Source organism: Ptychodera flava, chromosome 20 (assembly GCF_041260155.1).
Source record: "Ptychodera flava strain L36383 chromosome 20, AS_Pfla_20210202, whole genome shotgun sequence".
NCBI classification, from domain to species: domain Eukaryota; kingdom Metazoa; phylum Hemichordata; class Enteropneusta; family Ptychoderidae; genus Ptychodera; species Ptychodera flava.
This window is the reverse complement of record NC_091947.1, coordinates 24,318,316-24,334,088: the sequence shown is the minus strand read 5'-3', so window position 1 is coordinate 24,334,088 and position 15,773 is coordinate 24,318,316. Positions and strand designations below refer to the sequence as shown.

Below are 15,773 nucleotides of genomic sequence, written 5' to 3'. Positions count from 1 at the left end.
TTTTCCCTTTCCTCCGCTTTCCTTCTTTGCTGACAGTTGGTGTCCGGCACCGAGATGGCAAGTTCCTACCTCATGTCAAACTAGCAGAGATCATGGTGGTGGAGAAAAACACCCCTCAGAGACCTTTCTCTCCTATCTTGCACTCACCAAATCAAAATAGTCCCCTGTCTCCTCTTGGATCAAAAACAACCTCTGTGCAAGAGACTGTGGTAACAAAAGTCACCAGCAAGCCGGTAAGACAGTTTGTGCCTACAACATCATCTGATTTGACCAGTCTTGACATGTCTGAAATTCTTAGCTGGGCAGGCGACAAGACAAAATCCGATACTCAGAAGTGTGACGAATCAAAACTTGATTTTGATTTTGGTTTTGATTTTGAAAAGCAGAAATCAAATACACCACAGTTCAAAAGGGACAAAGTACCCCCACTGCCAATAACGTCAGCTGATTTGACCAATCTTGACATGTCAAACATTCTTAGCTGGGCAGATGACAAGACAAAAGCCAACACTCTGAAGTATGAGAAACCAAAACTTGATTTTGATTTTGACTTTGAAAAGCAGAAATCAAACACACTACAGCTCAAAAGGGACAAAGTACCACCTCCTCCTCCCGCAAGGTGGAGTAAACCATCCATTCTGAAATCTCCAACATCGCCTACAAATCAATTAGGGAGTATAGCTGAACAAACGATCCAAAGCAGGACAAGCTTGTCCCCCCAGTCTCCGACATCCCCTCCCCCACCCCTTCCTGAGGTACCACCACCATCACTATCTCCAACTGAGCCAGTTACTGCCGAGACGGTAGTCATGACGACTGATTTACAAAAGAGTGCCACCTTACACGTGAACAGAAAGGAAAACTTGAAATCAGAGACAGTGGTCGGCAGACCTATTTCTCCAGTTTCTCCGCCACCTTCATACACGACTGAAGTTGTAAATGTGAAATACCGCACCCTGCCGTCCACTGCAGTGCTCAACAAATTTCCCATAGGCACTGTGAATGAAAACACTGAGAACGCAGGACAGGCATCGGCCAGTTTTGGCATTGTCACAAAAACCACCACAACTTCTGTTGCAGTCAGCGGATTTGCACACAAGGTCGCTGGTGATCATTATGATCAATATGGATCCGAACTGGAGCGGGCGGCACAGGCAAGATACGGAGCTGCACACGGAGGAATGGGCAGAGATGAGGACGAAGGCAGATACCTGTATGGACCCGACGGTCGACCGATAATAGGACCAGATGGACGTCCGTTATTTATCGCACCAGACGGTGCCTTGGTTGACTCCCAAGGCAGACCCATCACCATTGACAACAATGGATATCTAGTTGATGCAGAAGGAAGACCAATCTGTGGCCCCGATGGTAAGCCAATCATGATAGATCCACAGGGCAGACTATTAACATCAGATGGATATGCACTCGTAGGTCCGGATAACAAGCCAGTCATGATGGGCGAAGATGGTAGGTTGTATGGCAGTGATGGTAGACCGCTGATCTCTATTACGCAGGATGGTAGGTTGGTCGGGGCCGATGGCAAAGCTCTGCCAATTGGCGCCGGTGGCGCTGTCATTGGTGCGTATGGCCGACCAATCATGACAGCCGACGGACATCCCCTGACCATTGCAGCAGACGGTAAGTTGTTGGACCCAGAAGGCAGGCCTATATCTATAGACAGCAACGGAAGACTGGTGGGTCCCGACGGCAGGCCCATACTTGGAGCTGACGGCAAACCAATGTACGTAGACTCACAGGGTAGACTTCTTGGTTCTGATGGCAGGCCAATAATTGGCCTCGATGGAAGACCTATCATGATAAGCGCAGACGGAATGCTGCTCGGTGCCGACGGAAGACCTATTACAGGATGGCAGAAGTTTGATCCATTGAGAGCCCCCGGAGGCTGGCAACCTTACGTGGAATCTGACGACTGGAGCAAAGCGGATCAGAATAGAGACCGAAGCAGACATGCTGAGAAGAAAGTACAAGACACAGAACCTGAGGTTACTCGAGAGGTAATTTGCATAAGTGTTACATTTCTTGTTTTTGTTGTGCTTTCAAAGCTCCTGTGAAACTACAAAATCATAGAATAAGCATTATTGTAAGTCAGTCTAGTATACCTTCAAGGGACAGAGTCGGCCATTTTTCATGAATTTTGTTTAATACAAGATACTACTTATATTGATTGACATGTTGAAAGATACTGAATAAATGGGTGACCATGCATATATTTGATCCCCGGCTTTATTCAAATTAAATGAAACCATCGCGAAAATGAATTAATGGTTATGACCATTCATTCATTTTCGCGATGGTTTCATGTATCATGTCTAAAACCAGGGTCAAATGTATGCATGGTCACCCATTCATTCAGTATCTTTCAACATGTCAAGCAATATAAGTAGTATCTTGTATTAAACAAAATTCATAAAAAATGGCCAACTTTATCCCTTTAATATTCTTTTTATGTACTGCATTCATTCAGAGTAAGTTGAAAATTATGCCCCAGTCTGAGTAATTACATGATGTACAGAAGGATCCTTCATGAATGTAATGTAGTACATATGGTGTGAAACATTTGGGATGACCCAGTCTCCATTTTCCATGCGATAAGCTTGTAATTTTCCATTGGTAGAATAAGTACAAAACTTTTGTCGATTAAAGGGTGAAAAAATTCAGATAGTACACTAAAGAGCTATCTATTTATACTGAACTTTTTTGTTTAACAGTTTATTGTATGTGTATTTTACCTGGTTTTGTAAAGTGTATAAAGACTTCTTGTATAATGCACAGATAAAAACTATTTTATTATTATTATTATTATTATACTAGTAATTATTATTGAAGATCACCAGAGACTCACTGTATGTGAACTAGATCAAAGTTATATTGGATGAATGTAGCTGAAATTCTGATATAGCAAAGAGCTTAACATCAGTGTCTTGTTTGACATTTTTTTCACTTTTCTTCAGGAAATCTTGGCACAATTCACAGAAGCTGAGAAGCAGCAGATCCAGATACAGGTTGAGGAGTTTGAACTGGAAAAAGAAAAGTTTGAAAAACAGGTGATCTACCAATGGGATGACACCGGCAATGACATCATCATCATGGCTAAACAGATGTGCATGATTATGATGGAAATGACAGACTTCACCAGGTGAGGCCTGGAATAACATTCTGTATCAATATTATAGTGGACATATGGCTAACCCACAGTGCATCTTAAAATTGAATATACTACAACATGTATGTAACCATATACTGTACCTGTATTTGCATCAGATCTGTGATACAAATTGACTGATTGGTCCAACAAAGAAATATAAAGCAATGGACCAATCATAGACAACCTTTCGAGGTCACAGTAGGTCAACCCAAGTATTAGTCCAATCACAGGTGAAGATTGAGTCTGGTGTTGAGCAGATCTTTGGTGACAAACAAAGTGCAGGAATTTCTGAAAATATCATGAATTTTCTGTCACAGCAGCATCAATGCATGTAAAATGGTAAAGTTTCTTGTGTCAAAAGCTAGGGTTGTCTGCTCCTGGAAAGTCTTTGAAATGCCTAAGCCTCCTTGAAGGTCCATGAAAAGTCCTTGAAAATGAATAAAAGCTCCGGATAATTGATAAACAACCCGCAAGTTTTGAAAATGACAAGATGATCACTCATAATATTGTAAAAATTATAATTATGTAAAATTACATAAAAAATGATACGTAGTAAAAATGATACCTGGAAAATGGTATTTTAACCTCAAAAATTGCTCTGTCAAACTTTGTGAATGTAATTGACCTTGAGTGTATGAACCCTGATAGCCCACCTTTGTGAGCACGCTCTGGTGCCTCACAGTGGCTGACATGGTCTGTGACTTTCACCCATTCAAGCATTCCCTGGCGCAGTAAATCAGCACATGTTCAGTATGTCCAGTGTCGCGGTTGAAAACACAGTGATAGAAGACCAAGCAGGACAAGATCAGACAAGTATGCCCTGTAGCTATCATAATTTCATGGCCTGTTGTTGAATAAAAGGCGAAGGCATGTCTCACCAATATATTTCTTTTGCTTTTCAGAGGACGTGGTCCACTGAAAACCACAATGGACGTCATCCATGCAGCCAGACGGATTGCTGATCTGGGCTCCAAACTGGACAAGCTTGCCCGAACCATCGCCGACATGTGCCCGGACTCCACCTCCAAGGACGACCTCATAGCCTACCTGCAGCGTATCGCCCTCTACTGTCATCAGTTAAACATATGTAGTAAAGTGAAGGCTGGTGTGCAAAGTGTTAGTGGGGAACTAGTGGTGTCGGCAGTAAGTTGGATCAAATATGCAAAAACTGCATGTGTAATATTTAATCCTGTATGCATGCAGCGTCTCTACTGTTGCATCCACCAACTCTTTGCACTCTGAACACATCTTGTATTTTAACGTAATATTTCCTAAAAGTAACCAAGTCTGTTTTACTCAATTCCTCTCATAAATGTATGCTCATGTACCTCGATGTAACATTCCCGTTCATTTCCAACATTTCGTTTCTAATTTCACATTGTTCCTCATGAGTCATCACATTCTGGATCCCATTCTAAGGCATTTCTAGCATTTTCTCACATGTCAGACGTTCTGTGCCTGTCATGGTGCTTTTGTATGCTTTTTAAGGCCAGTTGAAGTGTAATCAATAATGATGATAATTCACATCAAATGACTTAGCATCCATATGTCCTCTTTACAATGCATCTGATTATGGAGTCACACTGTCAAATGTATGAACACCTTGTCAAAACCATCTATCCTGTCCACCTGTACCCCCCTCTCTCCGCTTCATTCCAAGGAAAACTGATTATCAACCCCCCAGAGAAAATCTTGTAAGCTGTCATATTGGATATATACTGTAGTGCTTTTTCTATTGCAACACATGTATATCCTATCAGCACTCCTGCAGCCACAATGAATACAGCATTCACGGTGCTGTTTTAGGTCATATAGACCACACCACTGTAGTATAGGGGTGGCTAGGCTATACAATACAGTCATCCAGCAATAGGCACAGTACTGCAGAGTATCCATGGCAGCCTTTGAGAAATAGGGATGACAGATTCTTTGAGAAATTGCAGCAATACATCATTATTGACTGTAAATTTTTTTGTTTGAATTTTATCACTGGAAGGATCCCAACACAACCTCAAGGGTAGTTTATATTTCCTTGTTCTGTAGCTTTTCAGTGATTCACATATTGTATTGCCGAAAAACAACCATTTTACCGGAGAACTTGTTTTCAAAGGATTATCAATCAAATTATATAGAAAAGTCTCAAGTGATTTGATGATTTTCCAAGCATAGATGTAGCCAGTAGCAACAAAAAGAGCGTCATAGAATAGAGTGACATAGAACAGTATTGCCCCATTCTAGTAGAATTTTCTTATTACATAGAAAAGTGTAGAGACAGACCTAAAAAGCATGTCGCTATAATTGCACGGTGAGCTCCAGTTTATCAGAGAAGTACATCTGAACGTTAACAGTGTTATAGAAATGACATTCTTTGTCCTGTCATTATGTTAACATTTCATGTACAAAGTAATTGGCCTTACTGTAATATTCTACAAGGTGTGTTATGAAATTCAATAACTTCACTCTATTGCGGCTGTGACTTCATCTTGCAAAAAAGGGAATTAAACTAAGTGTTAGCCATGCCATAACTTTCTGTACTAGAAATCCCACTGAGCACTGCAACCAGGGCATGTTGGAGTCAGTTTTCAGCAATGTCCGTCCTCTATCACAGTGTTTGATCATATCTCTGTGGTGACCTCTGTGATTTGTTTTTTCTATCTGCACTGGTTTAATACTTGGTGATGGTTACTCTGTTCAATGTTGTGCAATGTATGGTTCAACACACAGATGTACAAATGAATGCATCGGTGAGATAGACACTCTGACGATTGAATCCTGAATGCATGTATTGAACTGACCCTTTCAAATTATTAAAATAATCATTTATTGGTACTGTACCTCATGGCCTAAGAATTTACTTTTACACAATGGTCTGATAAATATTCAATTTTTTCAAAGTATTTTTTGCATGCTAAACAGTATGTTATTCTTGTTAAAAGAACATCATAATCTGTATTTTCTTTCTTGAGAATTTTTGTTTCAAGAAACAAACCCTGATACCCTTGTTATCATATCTAACCTGTCAACATGTAAAATGTATAAACATATTTCAATATATGTTAAAATTACTACTTGAAGTTGTATCTTAACATCTGGTTAAAACAAAAACCCTTGCAAGCTTTTCAAAAAGGCAGTCAAAGGGAGTGGTGTGATCTGAAAATTAAGAAGATAACAATTTCAATCCATCTTCATGTATTGTTATGTAAAGTCTCATGCTGAGTAGATATCAGTCTTAATGTATGCATGGTGATAGAGCCACTTTATTGGCTCTTTGTTGTCACATGATTATTGACCATGTAACCACGGAAAAGTACCTAATAACTCAGTTTGAAAACAATATTGAGAATACTGTATGTACATAGTTTAACAGAAACTTATATTCGTTTTTGTATGAATCTGAATTCTGAATCTCTAATCCCAGATTTCCTCAAATGACAAACACAACACAGCATCTGAACAGCTTTGGGCAAGTAAGGTATGAACTGTGGACTTTTTATATTAAACCATAAATATCAAGGAGCTTTATTCATCAATTCTACATGTGTCTCATAAATCTCTGTGTCCCTTTCAGCTTGACAGTGCAACGTCCTTGATCCAAGCTGCTAAGAATTTGATGTCAGCTGTGGTACAGACCGTGAAGGCGTCCTATGTAGCATCCACTAAGTACAGCAGACATGGAGGATCTGTGAAGGTAGGTGGCATAAATATGAATACCCTCGCTGCCATTTTGTATAAACAAAAGAATCTAGATGTGTATCTGGTTGAGGGCGCATTCAGCAATATATTGAGATAATATTATGGTCTGACTCCTTTTTTGTGGTCCAACCAGTGTATTGAGAACTGGGATAAAAGTGTCAAGTTTCCTGTTTGACTACAGATCTATCATGGAATGATGGACAGCATATTATCTACATCCTGAGAAAAACCTCATTGATATGTTAAACATGGCCATTTTCAGTATAGCTCTATTGGAATACTTATGACATATGCATGCACACTGTTGATAGAATTGATGAGATTACCTCTCTTCTTTCTCACAGTCCCCCGTTGTCTTGTGGAAGATGAAGGCCCCAGACAAGAAACCATTGGTGAAACGAGAAAGTCCCGATGAAATGAAGGCTAAGATACACAAAGCACCGAAGAAAAAAGATATCAACATTGTACAAGAGTTGAATGAATTCAAAGGAAGTGATAGCTTTTCAAGTGTTTAAAACTAGCAATGATCAAGAAAGGTAGACGTCTGTGTAAATATTGTGTCAGTTACTTTCAACTAAAGTGCAGCACTAAAGGAGTTTCATTAAAAATATTAGTCAAAGGTTATATATGCCCTGAGAAAGATTAAAATTTTAAGAATACAGCACCATGTCTTGACAGTTTTTTTTGTGTAAACCTTGTCTTTCTTATCGTTTGTAATCTGAAAAATGAAAACAACCTTGTCCATTCAAAAATTTAATCATATACAAATCACCCTGTTATTAAACAGTAAAAGAATAATCTATTTTTGTAGACAAGTGCCACTGATTGCTCAGATTCAATGAATTTTATAGTGGAAAAAAGAGAGGAATACATTTGGAGAGTGTAGAGAACAACTTCATTCTAGTTGTAGCCTAGAAGAGTGTGTTTGAGGAAAGGCAAAGGATTCAGATTTTTTATATAAAATAGTGTAGTCATAAGCATAAATGTAAAGTTTTAGCGCCTTGTTCACTTCAGCCATTAGCATCATGTTTATTTGCCTGTGTTTACGGAACTGACACCAGAAAGACGACTGTAACTATTGATGAGTACTCTTCTGATAGTTGTAGATAATTTTATCAAAAACTTCATTTATATATTTGTCTCAGTTTAAAAGTACATACAGATTTTCCTGAATTCACTTCCGAGTTTACAGTGTAGACAACCAAGATTTTTATAGTGTAAGTTTACAATATGTCATCATTCTGTTTTTGTCCATCATCTCCTAAATGTAAGCAAAAACTCATTGTCTGACAGCATTTTATTTATGATAATTATTTAATGGCAGTGCTTATTTTCTTAAATTCTGAGGCTACACATTTTTGTTAATTTTTAATGTCTAGAAGGTTCTTTCTCTTTGATTTAGCTTGACAAACCTTAGGAACATGCATAACAACCAAAAACAACTCGCTTGCCGGCATGCAGGAGGAAACTACAAAGTAGAATATTATGGCGCCCTCTAGTGTCAAGTTTGATGACATCTCTTCTAACCATTTGTTGTCAGTTATCTGTGTATAAACCTGTGTATAGTACGGCTGCAAAAATGTCCTTCATGACTCGGCATTGCCTGAGCCTGTTTGCTTTTTTCACAAGATGGATGCCCATTGTGTGTCCTGTCATATCTTTGTTATTCCCAAAGAGGGAACTCTACCACTTCCTCTTAATGTGTATCTCCAGCTCTGTTGCCATTTGCTACTAGGAGTAAACATCCCATGTTTTCCCTAAATGATTTTGGTGAAGATCACATAAAGGCAGGGTTGCTAAAGAAATGAGAACATTGCATCAAATATCTGCAAAGGTAAACGTATCATTCTACTTTTGCGTTGTTTGCAGTTCATATCTCTAGATAGCTATAATCTGGAGGTAGAATTGAAGGTCATATGAAATATACAGGAGTATTATGTTATAAAATTGCTGCATCTTACTTTTTAGCCCCATTGTGTCAAAGGTCAATGAAAATGGGAGTTTTGTCTGTTAGGATATTTTATCAAAGTCACTATTCTGTTCTGAGGCTTAAATTATTCTTTTTTTCTGAGCGATAGTTTATGTTTACCGATGCTTTGTATTTTTTCTACTCAAGGGCTTTCTACTTTCATGAAATCTTTCAGTGTTATGATATAATCATAGTTTGTTGTGTTTTAGGATTGTCAAACAATTCAGATATTAAGTCTTTGGTTCTTGTGTGTTCTTGTTTATGTATGAATTGCAAGTTAATTTTTTTTTACTGAAACAAATAAAAGTTAGCTTCACTGCCAAAAGTTAGAAAAAATCTCACAAAATTTACAGTCTGCATTAGTTATATGAGTACTCTGGAGATATTCGTGCTCACAACTGAGCATAGATTTTTCACATTAATGTGCAAAAAAGTAGTCAGCAACTGAAGGCCCTTGTTTGGTATAGTATATCAGCAATGACACTTTATTTTGTGGATCATAATTTTGAAGAACAGATTTGCATTATATGTTATGCAGAAATGAAAACATTTTACATGAGCGACATTCACATAGATCAACTATCATCATCGGCTATACTTATTCTGTTTTGTCACTACCAAACTTTCTCATTTTTCCAGGTGCCAATATGCAAATGAGGTATATTTGTTGATGATATACTGCTGTATTTTCTGCAATGTTAACAAATTACTCATGGAAAAGCATTTGGAGAAAATTGTTTATCATCTGTGATAAATGACACATACAAATGTTTTAGGATTGCTGTGGATATGGTTTAACCATTCTGTTAAATTGAGCTCAAAGCAATTAAGTTTGCCCATCTGGTGTTCATCAGATGACATGCAAATTGTGCATCCAAGATTCAATTCCCTCAAAGAAAACAACTCATGATGTATGAAACAGCTGAACTCAAAAATATCCCATGATTCCAACAAAACAATAACTAAATTAGACTTGTATTAGACTTGTATTAGACTCAATGATTTTGCCGTGTGTACTATCCTATACTACCACTGAACAAAATCAGCAAATTCTCTGCTTGCATATCACTGTTTCTATCATAGTTTTGAAGTTCAATTGAAGTTTCCAATTTTAATTCTACAAGTTTATGGTCGTTTTTACACAAGGAAATTGTCGTAAACCACGCAATAGCACATCCTTGAAAGTGTATATCATTGTATTAGTATTACTGTATTGGTGAAGTGCATATCGCAGTATTCAGCACGTATGCACACACTCATGGCTAGGCAGCAGTCAATATAAGTGGACAGTTTTTCACTCAGTTTTCATGATTGGAAAACCTAGCAAGGAAATTATTCAATACTATACATGTAGTTATGGCATTTTGATTTGTTGTAAATATGATAGTGTTACAGAGCCATCGCAGCAACAAAATAAAAAGTCGCTGTACAGAGTGTACCGTAGTAATCTTTTGGAGACAGCTGAATGCCAGTGGTTGCAATAATTAAACAGCAGATAGAATCCAAATTAGCCTTGTATAGAAAATACGTGCATTAGAGTCAATTACATGTTTTTGCCTCTGTAGGACCAACAGGAGACAGACAGGATACCTCAAGATGTTAGCAAAAGTGTTTCATGTGGTTTCATGGTGTCATATTTGTGGGTTTGCAAGTAACCTGTGTGAAGTTTTCATACAGATTGGAGAAGTGTCTTTTATTTGAAGTCTCATATGTTTAACTTCGACAAAATGCAAAGATCTTGTATAGTCTTTTTACTTCCTGACACACTGCATGTAAGCCCATCACGTTGACTTGAAAAGTTGTAGTATTTAGAATCAGAAACTTACAAGGGCAAAACATACTCACATATGTACTTTTTGTGCAACATATCAATTTTAGGGCTGACTGGTTTAGAGTGTATTTTCATTTAATTGTTCATTCGTATCATCAAATAAAAGGCAGAAGAAACTTCAGAATAGTGTGACAACTTATCTTCTCTCGTGAGTTTTGTGTGTGAGGCATGTTTTGTGAAAAAGAAGTGGAAAATTATAGAATGTACATCATTCAATCTGATACGTTTAGTGTTAATGATTAATTTCAAATCATGTTCTGAGCAGAGGAGTATTTGTCTCCACATATGTAAAAATAGAAATACACTTTAGTGAAAATGTCTGGGTACTGATCCGAAAAAAATGGAAGGTGTACAGGGCTCGAAATTAACTTTTTTCCTGGTAGTCCATACTTGGGCTACCATTTTCTGAAGTTGGTAGCCCGGTGACAATGGCTGGTAGCCCATGCATATTTTAGTTTAGGGATATTGTTTTTCATTAACCAGACAAGAAAAAACAATTTTTCAAGATTCTGCCCATGATGTGAATGTTCTAGTATCAAAAGGAAACAGGTATAAGGCCCCACCCCCCAAAAATGTTTCTGGTCCTTGACATTCAGCAAAAGTGATGCGGCGACACACTTTTATGTTTTTCCTTTTTTTCTCTTATCAATGCTGGTTTGGCACTATTGATGCAACAGTTATTGTCTTTTGTCACTGGCTGCATAATACTTCAGTTTTCTGTTTAGCATTTTTGGACATGCAAACAGGGGTATCAAGGATAGCTGTACTGATCAGTATCTAACCCAATAAAAATGCCATGACGCGCAGGTTATGAAATGATGCACGGTGACCAGAAACGATCTTTTTTTTGGCATAATGAACAACAGTGATACTCAAAAGTTTGGTGATCTATTGGCAACTTGTTTCATTTTCAGAGTTGTATGAAAATTTTGATAGTCGTCATGACAACGACCACGACCTCAGCACGTCGAGACTAGACATACTGTAGCAGTGTTAAAAATAGACCATTGGCTGTAGGGAGGAGGCACATTGCCCGTGATTGGTACATTATGATCAAAATGCAATGAAAATGCGTTTTTATTGACCATCACTTCCAGTGCCTGTCATTGAAGTACGTCAGTTCAGATATCGGACATTGTACTGACTCCATTTGCGCTGATTAGTCGTTGAGGGTAGATATCACCTACCCAGTATAGTACAGTGCCGTATGGAATACCTCACTGTGTCACATCATGTGGTTATTATATACATAATCCTGGTAAGGCTGAATTCACAAACACCTCTAGAGAGGGGAAGATGCCAAGAAAAGTTCTCAGATATTTTCAAAAACTCCCTAACAAACTCATAATGTGTTCAAGTCCCCTCTTTTGACTTGCTATAATTTTAAAGTCCCCCCAAGGAAGGCAAAATGTGGCCGATATAGTGTTTCGTCTAAAAACATCAAATCATAATACATGGGAGTCTATTGGGCAAGCCATTAATATCTTCCCCATAAAAACAAGCTCTATCTCTACATTTATACGTGTGTGATAATTCATACTTTGCTTGGAGTGGCAGGTAAAAAATGCATGTGTGTACAAAATATTTGATTTTTTGGATTTCATCAATAATGTTTCTTCACTAATACTGAACACGTATTTTCCGATAAAAACTAGCAATATCTGTTCATCTATAGACATTTGATAACTGATATAAATGTACTTGTTTAGCATGGGGTGTTTATAAGTGCACATGTGTACAAGCAATTTAATTGCGGAATCTCGCCGAAATGTTGATCCACTGTATATGGAAGTCTATGACAAAAATCTGAATATTTTTCCCAATATAAAACTTGCAATATTTGTGCATATATGGACCCTGAATAATTTACTTGATTAGAAGTGGGTGGTTACATGTGCATATGTGTACAAGAAATTTGATTTTGAAATCTGCGCCCCCACTCCATAGGTGTTTGTGAATGCAGCCTAATAACTGCTAGACATTCAAATAATAACAGCAGTAAACCATCTATTCTACAGCTATAGAGTTGTAGAAAACTCTTTTGTGTTAAAATAGTCATTTTACAACAATTGTCGTGGATTTCCAACTGGCATGAGCCATCTGACGTGAGGGAGGACGTACTGTTTCGCATCTTATTCAACACTAAATACATAACCTCTGCTGTTCGGGCTTATCAAATACTTCACTTCTTCAATTCTACATTGTTTCGACACACAAAGTGAAATGATCGTCGAATTTCTGCTACGATATACGAACAGACGCACTTTTATCCTTGAAAAGTATGTAATATCGATAGCTGTTCTTAAATTTTAAATACCATCGCGCGAACAGTTCTTATTAGGTATGTCCACGTCTTAAATGTTTTAGGACTGCAATTCAAACAGGCCGGTCCCTTGTCAATCAACATTTTATTCCCATAGTAATGGCGAGTGTTTGTTGATATATCTAGTAAATTTTTAATGCAAAAATTGACAGAGAATGATGTGAACAGCCTGTTGACGTGGGTGGGGGGGGGGGGGGAGAGGGAGAGGGAATTAAAAGCGGGATATGTTCCTCGGAATTGCAGCTTTGGTAGTAAAAGTGTCATGGTTGTGTAGGGCATTTACCAATCTTGTGTGTCACCACCCCCTCCCCTCCCAAAAGACGTTTCGCCCGCCGATCCTAATATCTAGCCAAAAGAATAGGAGGAAGTACTGTATCCGTCCAAATAATAAATTTGTTAATTATCATAATCAAGCTATATATCATACACTCATTGTATGAGATGGCATTAGTAGCAGGCAATTTGCGTTAGAAATACATTTTTTACTCGATTACCTTTTTAATTATTGAAATTGCTACAACAATTCACGCTGCCATGCTGTGGTCATAGACGTATAATGAATTCCTTGCTCTTAAGTGATAAACGGAGAAGAAGAACTACACTTGCACACAGTGAGGAATCGACACAGAGCTTGTAACATTGACATGTCAATTACTTTGCCCAAGTGTACCCGGTTCAAATGGTTAACACCAGACCCATTGCTTCATGCTGTCAAAATAAGGTAAAAAAAAGAACGATTGAAGCGAAAACTGATACATAACCTCCAGATAGGTGTTGAATTGAAAACCAGTTCAGTTTCAATTAAAGGGACAAAGTCGGCCATTTTTCATAAATTTTGTTTGATGCAAGATACCACTTATATTGTTTGACATGTTGAAAGATATTGAATGAATGGGTAACCATGCATATATTCGACCCCGGTTTTAGACACGATACATGAAACCATCGCGAAAATGAATTAATGGCCATGACCATGAATTCATTTTTGCGATGGTTTCATTTAACAGGGCTCGAAATTAACTTTTTTCCCTACCATTTTCTGAAGTTGGTAGCCCCATGACAAGGTCTGGTAGCCCATTCATGAATGAATAGGTTTTTTTTGTAAAGGATATTTTATGTCCAGACAATGAACGATTTATTTTGCATGATTCTATCCAATAAGTGAATTTTCTAGTCATTTGACATCAATACCTGCAGATCATAGCCTTAGGAGAATGGTACAGCATGTGCAGTGGACAACGGTGACGCCTCAAAGTTTGACGACCTATTCACACATACGCAGAGCTTATATGCAAATTTTGATGTTCGCGATGACAACGACTTTTCACTCAGCATGTGTAAACATAACATGGCTAAAAATAGATTGACTATGAATTTCAGGATGACAACTTGGTACAGTCATGTTCCTAATACTTTCGTGGCAATTTTGACTATATTTCCCAACCATATCATGGGATGATCTCGTACACTTCGGAAAGCGAAATTTGTGGATGGTCCGACAGCTTTTTCTTTGCAGTTTGAATAATTTTGTGTTTAATTGTGATTGATAAATTGTGATTAAATAACTATGAAAATGAATTTTCATTGGCCATCATTTCCCAAGCCTGTTATCAAAGTACAGATAATGATATTTTATTGAAAGTTTGTCGCAACAAAGTCGACATGTCCTTTCTGTGTCCAGCTGGGTTGACTGTATGAGCGTCGGTCATCTCACAGCGATCAACATCATGTCGCCCACTAAGTAATTTCATGTCCCAGGCTTTGGTAGTCCGTGTGGGCTACCATTTCATTCGTTTTGGTAGCCCCAGGGAAAAGTTGGTAGTCTGTGGACGCGGGACTACCGCTAATTTCGAGCCCTGTTTAAGTTGTCTCACACCGGGGTCGAATATATGCATGGTCACCCATTCATTCAGTATCTTTCAACATGTCAAACAATATGAATAGTATCTCATATCACAGAAATTCATGAAAGATGGTCGACTTTGCCCCTTTAAGTATTCTTCAGTGTTGCAGTGGACCACCCCTTACATATTCAATGCAACAATAACCATTTTGGAAGATGATCAATCAGTATGTCAAATACAAAGGAATTCGGTATTCATGTCAGTGTTTCGTTTATTAACCTCTAGCCTTTACAAACCAGGAATCTAAATTTTTCCTATGTTTAAGTAGAATAATTGTTTTAGCAATATGTCAAGTACAAAATATCGGGTTTGTTTTTCAACAATGTGCTGGAATCCAATACGCAATGTATTACAACCAATTGCATTTTAGTGTATCGAAAAACTAACAACAGCAAAATCGATGTGGAAAAACATTAAAAATCGATGTAGTCAACGACTTTTTAATTACATTTTATGAGGAAAGGCTGTATCATATTACACTTTCAGGTGCAATTATCAGCTAGGCGGTAATAGAGGAATCAACTCCGTCTGCAAAAGTTGAAACGTGGTCCAGCAGGAGGTCAGACTATGTCAAAACAACACCACCCGATCCACACACACCGGCACCGGCGTCTGAATCCGTGACCTATTGAAATGAACCTTTTACTCTTTTTACTCTTTTTTTCTAAAAATGAAAAAAATCTAATATTTCCCCCAAGCGTTCACACCGGGATAGCAGCCATTTTGAATTTCTAATAGCGGTACGTTGTAGGTGATTTCAGTCGTATGGTTTAAATTTGACTTGATGAAAGTACAAGAAACAGTCAGAGTCTCCATTGAAGAGGCGCGTACCAGGAACAGTAAAAATGTACGCAGGATGGACCACCGATATTCATTTTCTTGAT

At 38.0% G+C, this 15,773-nt stretch overlaps 1 protein-coding gene across 2 annotated transcripts in view; it reads left to right on the top strand.

Moving 5' to 3' along the window:
• Positions 1-10,786, top strand: part of LOC139120377 (catenin alpha-2-like) — a 32,439-nt gene extending 21,653 nt beyond the window's left edge. Inside the window, exons 16-20 of one of the 2 annotated variants that reach the window (XM_070684747.1) lie at positions 1,081-2,018; positions 2,976-3,160; positions 4,072-4,312; positions 6,738-6,857; positions 7,207-10,786. In XM_070684747.1, coding sequence (XP_070540848.1) covers positions 1,081-2,018; positions 2,976-3,160; positions 4,072-4,312; positions 6,738-6,857; positions 7,207-7,377 — 1,655 coding nt within the window. In that variant the 3' untranslated portion in view covers positions 7,378-10,786. Of the gene's footprint in view, positions 1-36; positions 2,019-2,975; positions 3,161-4,071; positions 4,313-6,737; positions 6,858-7,206 lie in introns of both variants that reach the window. The other variant, XM_070684746.1, reaches the window with a different exon arrangement.
• The last annotated feature ends 4,987 nt before the right edge of the window (positions 10,787-15,773 follow it).